This window comes from Theobroma cacao, chromosome 5, assembly GCF_000208745.1.
Source record: "Theobroma cacao cultivar B97-61/B2 chromosome 5, Criollo_cocoa_genome_V2, whole genome shotgun sequence".
NCBI lineage: Eukaryota > Viridiplantae > Streptophyta > Magnoliopsida > Malvales > Malvaceae > Theobroma > Theobroma cacao.
In genome coordinates, this window is record NC_030854.1 from 32,499,704 (window position 1) to 32,512,474 (window position 12,771).

The 12,771-nt window shown below is 34.9% G+C and overlaps 2 protein-coding genes across 2 annotated transcripts; both read left to right on the plus strand.

Annotated features, from left to right (window-relative positions):
* Positions 1,462 to 5,768, plus strand: LOC18599567 (putative disease resistance protein RGA1). Its single transcript, XM_007029586.2, has 2 exons — positions 1,462 to 4,317; positions 5,483 to 5,768. Exon 1 carries the CDS (start codon positions 1,701 to 1,703, stop codon positions 4,311 to 4,313), a length of 2,613 nt encoding a protein of 870 aa, XP_007029648.2. The 5' UTR covers positions 1,462 to 1,700; the 3' UTR covers positions 4,314 to 4,317; positions 5,483 to 5,768.
* Positions 6,390 to 10,931, plus strand: LOC18599565. The gene is made up of 2 exons (XM_007029584.2): positions 6,390 to 6,563; positions 10,631 to 10,931. Exons 1-2 carry the CDS (start codon positions 6,415 to 6,417, stop codon positions 10,752 to 10,754), a joined length of 273 nt encoding a protein of 90 aa, XP_007029646.2. The 5' UTR covers positions 6,390 to 6,414; the 3' UTR covers positions 10,755 to 10,931.

A 12,771-nucleotide genomic window follows, 5' to 3' on the forward strand; every position in this document is an offset into this window, starting at 1 on the left:
TTCATTTCATTTTTTATTAATTTGACGCAAGTTGTATAGCAAATTGTTGTTTTTTAGTATTTACTTAATGTGAGGTTTGCACTTGGAAACACAACCCCAAGTGCTCTGTTCTTTTCGAAGTCAACGTCTAATTTTCCTTGCATCTTTCTCTCTCTGCTCTGTTCTTTTCCAAGTGAACGTCTAATTTTCCTTGCATCTTTCTCTCACTTTCTTTCTCTTCTCCCAACTGCTTCTTTCCTTTGCGGTCGCGACCTGCATTATTGCCTTTTATGATGCAAAGATTAAAAAAGTTACTGAGAGATTCGTTGAGATTGCTGCCTTGAAAAATAATTTTCATCCCATCGAGAGACATGATGGCCCTAGGCATGTTGTACGCTTGGACAAGGAGACCCATCAATATAATGAGAGGGTTTAATGGACGTTCTTGATAAAATGACTTTTTTTTAATAAATAGGGTCTATATTAAATAAAAAAAATTTATTCACAAATAATTATCTAATGAGATTTGTTTGATGCTTGCAAAGGCAAGCTTTTATGCGTAATTCTTTAGGTGAGAGAATTTCAAGTTACACTAATATAATAGATAATAAAAAATAATATTTATTGATATTTATATTATGCATTTTATAAATATATCATTTGAGCGTTATATTCATAAATCAAATAATAAATTTTAAGTCGCGAATAAAGTAAAAAATAAAATAAAAATAAAACCAAGCTCATCGATTACTTTGACAAGGTGAGTAACAACAATAAGATCAATCAGACTCTTCAGCAATTCTGATTTAGACAACTGGATGAACTTCTGTTTTTACAATTATTCACTTATTTTACAATTTTAAATGTGCTGTTTTAACCAATAAATTTGGAAGAATATTTGAAGTATTTTTCTTATTTGAATTCTCTACAAAAGTTCATTAACATGTTTTTGATTGTTAATCATATGTCAAGGATGTGACCCAAAACAAATACATAGTAATTATTCTTAGGAAAGAAAAGATTTTCAATAATTAGATACTGAACTATGAGTTTACTGATACTCAACTAAATAGTACATCTCTTGCATACTTAATACTTGTTTTGATATGTTTCAAATAGAACTTTTGACACCACAAACTTTTGAGCAAATACTTATGAACATTGTCTAGAATAATGATGATGTTTCATTTAAACTTACTAATTACGTTATCATTTTTTTATTAATTCATTTGAACTCCTATTTTGCATGCATTTAAAACAACTAATCCATTTTTATTGATTGAAGCCCATTATAGTTTTGGCCCATCAAATCCCAAACACAGCTTGATAGCACAGAAGTCCTCCCCTTTTTTATTGCAACGATGCAAGTTGTATGGCAAATTGTTGTATTTTAGTATTTAATTTTTCTGAAAATATATTTCACTATTTAATTAACATGAGTTTGCACGTGGCAGGACCACACCCAATTGCTCCGTTCTCTTTTCGAGGTCAACGTCTAATTTTCCTTGCATCTTTCTCACTTCCTTTCTCTTTTCCTAGCTGCTTCGTTCCTTTGTGTTCGACCTGCATTATTGGTCGAAAATGGTGGGCTGAAACAGACATCATTTCGTAGAAATTCTCTTCCTCTCCAACAGTTTCTTTCTTTCTTTTACACTTCCTTGTTTAATTCTATCAATAAACCTCATCAGCAGAAGGCATAGCACAATTTCCCCCCTCCAATAATGGCTGAATCCTTCGCATTTAACATTGCTGAAAATGTCCTTTCAAAACTAGCCAATATTGCATATCAAGAAATTCGCCTAGCTTGGGGTGTCCAGAGTGACCTTGCAAAGCTTAAGACGACCTTAACTACCATCAAAGCCGTGCTTTTAGATGCTGAAGAAAAACAGGCTCATGACAATCAGCTGCGGGTTTGGCTTCAAGAGCTTAGGGATGCCTGTTATGATGCAGATGATGTGTTGGATGAATTTGAAATCGAAGCACTGCGGAAGCAAGTTGTGAAACAGAGGAGCATCAGAAAGAAGGTAAGTCATTTCTTTTCAAGCTCAAACCCACTTGCTTTTCGGTTTAAGTTGGCACATAAGATTAAAAAAGTTACTGAGAGATTCGTTGAGATTGCTGCTTTGAAAAAAGATTTTCATCTCATTGAGAGACATGATGGCCCTGGGCATGTGGTGCGCTTGGACAGGGAGACCCACTCCTTTGTGCAGGCATCGGAGGTCATTGGCAGAGATGAAGAGAAAGAGAGAATCATAAAAATGTTAATGCAAGATCCAGCTGATGAGGAAGACATTTCCGTCCTTCCCATAGTTGGAATCGGAGGTCTTGGGAAGACCGCCCTTGCGAAATTGGTGTTCAATGATGGAAGGGTAGATGGGCATTTTGGGTTGACAATGTGGGTGTGTGTTTCAGATGATTTTGATCTGAAACGATTAGTTCTGAAAATTATTAAAGCTGGAAAGGAGGGTGATGGAGACCTTGGTAACATGGATTTGGAGCAATTACAGAGGGTTTTACGTCATTGTTTGAATGGTAAAAAGTATTTACTCATTTTAGATGATGTGTGGAATGAGGATAATAGAAAATGGCAAGAACTGAAACAATTGTTAGTGGGAGGAGCTAACGGAAGCAAAATTGTGGTCACCACTCGCAGTAACCAAGTTGGAAAGATGGTCGGCACAATCCCTCCGCACAATTTGGAAGGTCTTCCTTATGACCAATCTTTATCTTTGTTTCTCAAATTTGCATTCAAGGGAGGAGAAGAGAAGCGACATCCGAACCTTGTAAAAATTGGGGAAGAAATTGTTAGAAAATGCAAAGGGGTTCCTTTGGTTGTGAAGACATTGGGGAGTTTACTTTTCTCCAAATTTTCAGAAGGTGAGTGGAATCGATTGAAAGATAGTGAGATGTGGGAATTAATGGAAAAAGAAAATGAAATATTTTCTGTTTTAAAACTAAGTTATGATCAACTGCCTCCTCATCTAAAGCAATGTTTTGCTTATTGTTCACTCTTTCCAAAGGATTATGGATTTGATGAAGTCGACACAGTTCAATTTTGGATGGCTCATGGTCTTATTCGGCCCTCCAAAAAAAATGAAGATCTGGAGGATATTGGGAGGCAGTATTTGAACGATCTACTGTCAAGGTGTTTTTTCCAAGATTATGAGTATGGCCTTGATTTTATTGCATTTAAAATGCATGATCTTTTACATGATCTTGCACTATCAGTAGCAAAAAATGAGTGTTGTACAATAAATCCTTCCGAGCAAAATATTGCCCAAGGAGTTCGACATTTGTGCCTTACTAACTGTGATTCTCCTGAAGAAGGTGACTTCAAATTACTTAATAAAGTAAGACATTGGCGCTCATTTAGGTGTACAGATACGAACATAGGTCCTAGCAACAAATCCTTTATTGAAGCATGCCTCAAGAGGTTCCAACATTTACGGGTGCTTGATTTCAAAAGATCTAATCTCGAGGTATTACCCAAAAGGATTGGGGATTTGAAGCATTTAAGGTATCTCGACCTAACCAACAATCACAGCATCAAGAAACTTCCGAACTCCATCTGTAAGTTGCAAAATTTGCAAACCCTATATCTTGATGGTTGTGACAAACTTGAAGAGTTGCCTAGAGATATGGGATACTTAACCAGTCTTAGAGCTTTGACAATAACTACAAAACAAAAGCTTCTACGTGGATTAGAATGCTTGAAATCTCTTCGATATTTGTTTATCCAAGACTGTAAAAATCTGGAATATTTGTTTGAAGGGATTGAGAACCTCACATCACTTCAATTACTAGGTATATCTGGTTGCCGAAACTTGATATCACTGCCGTACGGTTTGAAATATCTAACTGCATTACATACTCTAGTAATTGGGGATTGTGTAAAGCTTGATCTGAATATGACACTGGGATTCAAAGAGAAAGAAGATGATAATCAAGACTACCTCGTGGGTAGTAGTTTGTGTCTTCTAAAATTAGTGATCCTTGGACCGTTACCAAAGCTGGAGGCTCTACCCCAGTGGCTTCTACAACGATCTGCCAACACTTTAAAGTGCCTATTTATTGCAGAATGTGAGAACCTCACAACCTTATCAGAGTGGCACAATCTCACATCACTTGAAAAGCTTGAGATTATGGATTGCCCAAAATTATCAACTCTGCCAGAAAAGATGCAGCGCCTCAAACATTTGACGATTGAAGAATGTCCTGTTTTGAGTGAAAGATGCGAACCGGAAGGCGGAGAGGATTGGCCCAACATTGCTCATGTCTCTCGTATATATCTGGACGGTGATGAAGTTTCATCTAAACAATCATCAGCCCCATGATTCGGTAAGGCCTAATATTTCTCTCTCTTCTTCCTTCGTTTTCATTTTTGCAATTTGCTCTCCCCCGTTTCATATTTTTTATTTGAAATGTAAGAGGAAATAACAATAAAATGGAAAATGGAGTAAATAATACTTACTTACGGCATTTTTTTTTTCTAGAACATGTCAGATAGATGATATATAAAAGTGTTTTTTTTTTGTTATAAAAAAAGAAATATATTAATTTAAATCAAAACTACCTTATCCTTAATCAAATAACACCAAACATATCTCCAAATAAAAGAGTAAGAATACTAGATGGGGGCTTATCAAAAACATGTAAGCCCAATGAAAGATTACCATGGTGTGTTGCCATCCAATTTACATATTGATTGACTTCACGATGTACTTGAGTTACGAAGCAATCCCATATGCTTTTAAACTTTTAAAACTTCTAAATTTTACAATTTTTTTTTGTACAAAACTTCTATATTTTGGGCCAGTATTGTTAGTCTATAAATCTCATTTAAGATTCATAACTAGTTAGTATGATCAGCTTAGTAGTAGTGATTACGTTATTACATGCGTAGGTGTCAATATCACTATTATTTCACAAGAAACTAAAACAAAATTAAATATCTAAACAATTGGATCAATAGGAAGCATATTTATCCTTTAACTAAAAAGTTGAGAGTGCGAATATTCTTTTCCTAGTCAAAAAGACAAAAAAAAAACAAAATCTTTAAGCTGTGACGGTGTTTATTTTCATTTGAATTTGTTTTTGTGGTTGTTGGTCTTTTATTATTTATTGTTTTCATTTTATAAGAAAGAAGCACGAAATATACTTTCAAAACTTAAATATATATATATATTCATTTTTAAATAATAAAAGATATTAGTATTCCCCCTTCCCCAGAATAATAAAAAAAAAAGAATATGTTCACATTTATCATGTTTTAATAGCTTTTTTAAGGGTATTGCTTTTAATTTTTCATCGAAATATATTAATTGAAGTTTTTACTAGCTAGTAGCCTAGTACTTCCTTGACACTGTTATTTTATGAAAAAACCATGGAAGCAAATAGTAGCTGGTAAAAGTTAAAAAAAGTAACATTCTTTTGTGAGAGTAATTGGAAAAAGTTACATTTAATTTTGAGAAATTTCCTAATTTGGCTTGTGAATGGGTGGCAGGGCATATCTCCATTTTATTGGTATTGGGACTGGATGGAAGTGCAGTTGCTGTAATCCCTGAAATAGAGTGGAGGGGGTGTGCTTGGGCTTGGCTTCTCATTTCTCCTACTTGTTGGCTTGTATTTTATCTCCCTACTTATGTTATGGACATATACATTTGATGTTTGTTTATGTACTTAAATTCCTTTGCTTTGGATTGTTCATGTAATCCCTACTCTCTATTTGTTGGCTTGATGTATTGCCTTTGGATTCAAAATTTGGTTTGTAATTTGTTTTGGTTGGGTGATCCATGTTTATATATATTTAGTTTTTCTCCAGAATAACTTCTTTAATTCTTAAATGCCTTCTACTTGATATTTTGTTGTTTTAAGGGTTATAATTCCTAAAAAAACAAGAAAATTGAATGAATAAAAACCTAATGCATGTGATGAATTATATTTTAATGCTTTTTTTAATGAAGATAAAAGAGGATTTACACGTAAATATTTATGTACATATACTAAAAGTATGATATATAAATAAAAAAAGAGATAATAATTGAGATTATCAAATACATGTTAGGTCTAATTTTTTCAATATATTGATTTTAGATAACTTAAAAACATGCAAACATCATATTGATTTGAAAATTTAAATGAGTTTGCACTTGATAATTTGATTTAATAGTGAGATATATTTTATCTTTGTTACAAAGAGTTAAGTTCAAATTTTACTTTTTAATTTGTAAAAAATAATTTAATAATTTATTTTGTTAAAATATTATTTTATATTAAAAACGTAAAAATTATTAAAAAAAAAAAGAAGGACGGGTTTCTATTTTAGAGAAGGATTGCAAAAAGAATAAACATAAAAATCTGTGGGCCGAGGGCCCGAGACACACAGATACAAAAATACAAGTCCGGGAAAAAGTAAAGCAGAGAGAGGCCGTGGCCATGGAAGAGACGAAGAGAGACATGGAAAAAGAAGCAGAAAAGATATGCAAGAGATGCAAGCAGAGCTACACTGCGTCTTCTAACACTTCCGCTTCTTGCCGTTTCCACCCTTCTTTCTTTGTTTGTCGTCGTCATGACGACCAAAAGAGGTACCTCCCAGTCCCGCTTCTTTCTCTCTTTCTATATGTCTTTCTTTGTGTTTATAATCGAGTCTTTCTGCTTGAACTGCACTTTTAAAAGAAAAAATAAAATTTCTGGGGGCGTGGGGGTGATTTTGGATACCCTTTTGCCTAATTTGAATGCTTTTTATAATTTATATGTTATTTAATTGAATTGTTATCTGCTTGTACTTGAGAAATGATTCATACCCATTTCCTTATTTTCATGATTTTGTATTCCCTTTTGATTCTTTTGAATGAAAGTTGCTGCTAAATACTGATGACTTCTCCCTTCTTTATCTATTGTGTAGTTTTTTTTTACTTTTAGCTTTGTTACTAAATTTTTATTTAAAATTCATCAAAAATATTATTGGAAATTAGGCTATAAATTGTCAATTGATTGCTTTCAAGCTTTCCGAGCTTGAATTGGTTCTAAAAAATGAGAATCAACAAATTGTAGGATGATGATTGAACTCAGCTCAGTCTAATGAGGAACCTTTTAAGTCGAAGTCCTTAGTAAGCAAGCACCATCATTTCCTTTGTTTTTGATAAATCAATTGAAGGAGTAGGTTAGTTTTTCAGTTACTTTAGATTTCCTTAGGATTTCTGCTTTTTGTGTCTGTTGCATGAGTGAGGTTCTTACCACTAACAATTGAATACAAATAAGGCAAGTTAATAAATATGTTTTTTTATGTTGGAAATTCTCGCAGGGCCCAGCTACGCTGTTAATGTTTTATTGCTTAAAATGAAAATTAAGTACATAAGGGCGGGGATATAAACCTTACCTCCAGAATTACCTGTGACATATGGGAAAGAATTCCTAAAAGAGGTACTACTTTCCTTGCATAATGATGGATGTGTAAGAAAAGTAATACAACCCTTTTTACAAGAAATAATTTTAAAGTAAAAATAAAAATAAATCGTCCTAATAGAGGTATTATTTTCCTTATAGATCTTTTGTTCAAGCATGAGGAAAATAATACTACTCTTTCATGATATGCTAAAAACAAAAAATAAATAAGGAGTACTACTCCCTTACATATATTTGCTTCTGACATATGGGAGATTAATTCTATCTAACTTGAGCATACCTTCTAATTGGCCTTCAGCTTGGTTGAATACTCTACGTCCTTCATGTAAATAACCTCTATTTGATAGAAAGTCTGTGGCTTGGTTACCTTCACGATGAAGATGAGAAATCCTATAGAAAACACGATGCAAATATTTGCAGACAGATACTAAGACATACCAGATGTCATGGGAACCTGTACTGCTGTCCTTTATCATATTGACTATTACTTTGGCATCCATCTCAATCCAAATAGTCGGCGAATTATGTGCACTACATAAACTGAATCCTCTCTCAATTGCAAGTAATTCAGCTTTGAGAGAGTTATGGGGACCAAAGTGTTCCGAAAAGCCAAAAGGGAGTTCACCTGTGTGGTCACGTGCTACTCCACTGCCTGTGGCATCCTGGCCATATTTAGAGCTCCCATCCACATTCAGTTTTGTTTCATTGAACCATGGTTTTATCCATCTAATTATTTGTGGGGGCTTAGAATAATGGATTGGGAATTCTATGTTCCACAGTTTTCTTTATCCATCTAATTATCTATGGGGGCTTAGAATAATGGATTGGGAATTCTATGTTCCACAGTTTTGCTATTTGCAAATCACCTTTCCATTGCCATTTCTCCATTTGGTTACCTTTATGGAGTTGTGTCAACAGCTTCATAATTCTCCATATGACACATTGGGAATACATGCCTAGTTGCCTGTATTTAGCATCATTCCATTCCACCCATAAGAACCAACAGATGAAGATAGGAATCAAAGTTCGTATATGACCCTGCTTTGTATAGTCCCCTGTGTGAAACCATGCCTATACTACCTGCCAAATATTTTGTGGTTGAATGATTGAGATGTGAAAGAATTGTGAGAAGTGATTCCAAATCTGTTGTGCCAGAGGGCTCTGCCATAGTACATGCATTAAGGTTTCTTCCGAGTTGCAACATTGACATTTTGAAGCTAGCATAAACCCCTTAGACTTCATGCAGCTATCCATAGGTATCCATTCTGTAATGCTTTCCAGAAGAAAAGTGAGGTAGTGAGCGGGACGCTTTTATGCCAAACCAACTCAAAAACAGTGTTTTTTGGTTTAGTGTGACAGATGGTTGACTACAAATTATACAAAATTTTTACATGCATTAACTTGCCCTTTTTATCTCAAGATGGTGAAATAGAAACGGGGTTGAGTTTGGGAACCAAGTCATGTAAACAACCTGGTGGATGTGCCTTAGAGAAGATATCAGCAAGCTGATTGGCAAAAGCGATATATCTAAGCTGTATGGTAACATGAGTATAGTGTAGTCAACTATGTTTATTAACTATTTTCATGAATTCCATTGGCCATTTATGAGTAAGTTCATCTTAGTACATTACATTCCATACAGAGTGTAAGCGTGCTATCAAAATGTTAGATTAGGATGGATTGGATTTGTATTTCTTCTAAGCAAAATTTTGCTTTGCCTTTTGGTGATTGATACCGTCCGACCATTTAAACATCCTGACTAAAGTTACCACCACATTCACCTACATGAGCAAGAGCACCATAGTTGCAAAAACTAATGGACCACCTTTAGACAACTACTACCAGAGGGTGCCATCTAGCATGCTTGTGAAGTTTTTAAATGATTGTACGGATACTAGGATCAATTCTCTCTTTCACTAGGACTTGAAGATTTTTGTTAATAAATGGGTCTTCATCAGTGCTACTTCAACTATTGTGTTTTCCGTATGTCTCCAAGAGTCCACCCTGACATTTTCAGAACTTTGGATGTCAGACAGCTTTCTTAATCTAATCATTAATCTCGTGTATCCCCACGGCTGCTAGCCTGCTACTTCTGATTGTAGTTTTGGCAAGACCATGTCTACATATTTTTATGTTTACTTAATATGGCTGGTGATGAAACACGCTTTCAGGTTTCATGCAGTCTCCCTCTTCTTTTTTTTTTTTTAAATTCAAATCTACAATCTTCTGTGACGCAATTTTGGTAAATGTTCTCTCTCCCTCTCTCTTTCTCTGTCTCTCTCTCTTTTATAGAAAGTTACATTTCTCAGTTCTGTAATGAGAATGAATCAATGTAACAGTTTGCATTGCAGTTGAACTTGCTTTCATGTTGTTGAGGTACTCTACAATATGTGTGACTGTGATTGTAGAGAGGGAGAGATTGCAGAACTAAATATGGTGGAGCTAATTGCTTGAAGTGATTATAATGAGATTAATATCTGAAGTAGAAAAGAGGAGATGTTGACTATATCATACTGAATTAAATAATTTTTTTTTCAAAAATGAATGTTGAGAGACTCTATGGAAATTCAAAACTGTATACGTGAGCTAAAAGTAATTTTTAACAGGTTGTTGTCAGAACTTCCCATCGAAGTCCTGGTTTTAGGAATAGGTGCTTGGCAAGGATAGAGCTTTCTCTGTCTCCTGTCTTTAGTCTAGAAGTCCCTGATAATGATTTTGAGGTTCAATTGGAGAAGGGCTTGTCTCAAATTTGATGCGAAAATACGGTTACTCAATAAAGAAGAATGTTATCTTGCCTTCATATTTTGTATTGAATATATAATGGACTAGAAGTGATTCAGTGTCATACTGTAGAATAGATATCTTTGCTTGTACATGTGTCTCCTTTCCAATTGAAAATATACTGGACTAAACATTTCACATGTGATTGAGCGAGAAAGAGATGTGGATTGTTTGCCATGAGAAAATTTGGTATTGTGCTTGACTTCTTGTGTTGGTGACTATACTAGACTGTTTGCCATGAGGAGATATTGTAGTGTGCCTGCATATGTGCATGTCTCTCTTATAGCAATAAAGTTTTATGAAGTTTATGTAGTTAGCCAAATTATTCGGATTAGAAAATCTCCCCTTGTTTTTGGCATAATGTTTCCTTGTAAGTTAATTGAACACATTTTACTATTTTCCTGAATTATCTGACATAAGGGCAGATGTTTTCTAGTTACTGTTTACCTCTTTGGATTGATTGAAGGTACTATGAATTGAGACCTGATGATCCGCCGTATGCTGCCAAGTTCTATGACTGCTGTGGGGCTGAGGACCCTGAGGCTTTAGGCTGCATTACCAGTTTCCATGTCTCTTATGATGATGATTGATGTGTTATTTCCCCTACCCCTCTTCATCACCTGAATCTTCACTGAAGATTAAATCTGTATATTTCTGAATACCTCTGTTCTTGATATAAATGTAACTGTCCTTGTATTGTCCTTCATTAATATATCACGAGAGAATTGGCTATCTAATTTATGTCCCTTTTTCTCGGTTCCTGGATTTATTTTGTGGGGTTGGTATAGCTTCAATTTCACTAAATCTAGCAAATGTGTGGTTCTCTGCCCAATAAGTGATAGTCAATGATGCAGGACAGCGTGTGCCACGGGCCTAAATGTACCACAATGTAAATTTTCCACGGCACAGGTTAGATTCTCTTTTTATGTAAAAAGTAAAAAGAGGAAAAGTTCTGAAATTTTGGTGATGCAGCACTTGGCTTCCCAATGAATTGTATTAAGTTTTCTGAAAAAGTAAAGCTGTCAACTATTGAGCTTAGCTGCAAAATATGCATGAAAAGATCTGAATAATTCTTCATCGAGTACATGATCATCTGTAGCTGGTGGAGTTGGCCCTCTTATTACTTCGTTAGCCTGCTTACTGCTTTCTTTTTAGTTTATCTGTAAACAACCTAGCAACTTTAACCCAGGATCAATTAGTTTGTCGTTTTTACACCCATTTTTTGTTTGATTAAGAGGCCTTCTAGGAAGAGTCGTCATGGGTGCCGCGCAGTTTCCTTAAGCTTTTCCTTGACTAGGGATGGCAACAAAAGGGGTCATGTATGGATTGTTACTCCCCTGTCCGCATCTTAATGACTATCTTTTCATCTCAATCTTCGAACAGAGAAATCCGGATGGTTCTATTGTAAGGCACATTGTGTCTTCTTCAATGGATCAACTGGTAACCAGTAACATTCATCCCATGTGAGTTCTATCTATCTAATCATAATGACTGATACATATGTTGAAGAAGCCAAATTTTGCATGAAAACAGGTCACTTGAAAAACCCATCTCAGTCGAAATACAGCAAGAATGATTTGCCCTGACAAGAAAAAGGTGGAAGGTCTACATGCAGAAGGCAGTGGAATCATTTACAAGGATGTAAACTAATTCCTTGAAGCAGTAGCCAGCCTTATTCAGGATAAGCCTTATTTGTGTGGGGGAAGAGGTGCAATATGGAAGAGGTGAGGCTGGCAAAGGAATAATCAAAGAGTAAACAAACATGCTTTCCACAATAGGCTGGTAGTACATCTTGTCTTGGCTTGACATCCTTACCTTTTGTTCCTCTGCATTTCTCAGCCATTTTGATCCCACCTCCATGTGCAATGACAGTTGTTTTGGACTCATCTGCCAGGGGATTCAAATCTTACGTATCACTCTTTTCTCTTTTGTAACATATAATAAAACTTTGATCACATTAATAATATATTCTTTTATGGCTAAAGTCAATTGTTCTCCATCTATGGTATTGCATTCTCCATGCTTTCAATTTTCAATAAACTTCACTATATTGCGTTTTGTGGGCTATCATTTGAACTAAAACACCCCCTTCTTTTTTTCTTTTTTTTTCTTTTAATAAATAACATTAGGGTTCTTACTGTAATTTAACTTCAAAAACCCAAAAAAAGATTTCCCCCCAAGGGATACAGAAAGGTTAAAACGACCTCTCAGTCTGTCCAAAGAAAACATGGCTACTGGCACTGGCAAAGGGAACCAAAGAGAAGAAAGTTGAAACATGCCATGTGGCATAACATGTGGATTGTTTTTCCCTTCTTCTTTTCTGTGTAGTTTGCCCAGCAACTTCAAATTCATAATTAATAGCAAAGAGAAAAAGTCATAAAACTTATGTCTTTGTATATCAAATACCTGTCTGAGATATATTCATATATTCTCTGTAAAGTAGCTGATTATTGGCAGTTATCTTAGGCTGGCAGTTCAACTATAAGAACCAACTTGGAGTATTTGGTTTTTTGCCTGATGCAAGCACAAGACAAAATGCTAGATTTCCCATAATCTTTAATCAGATTTACTTAGTTGGCTAAACCATGTTTTGCTTTCACCTTTTAA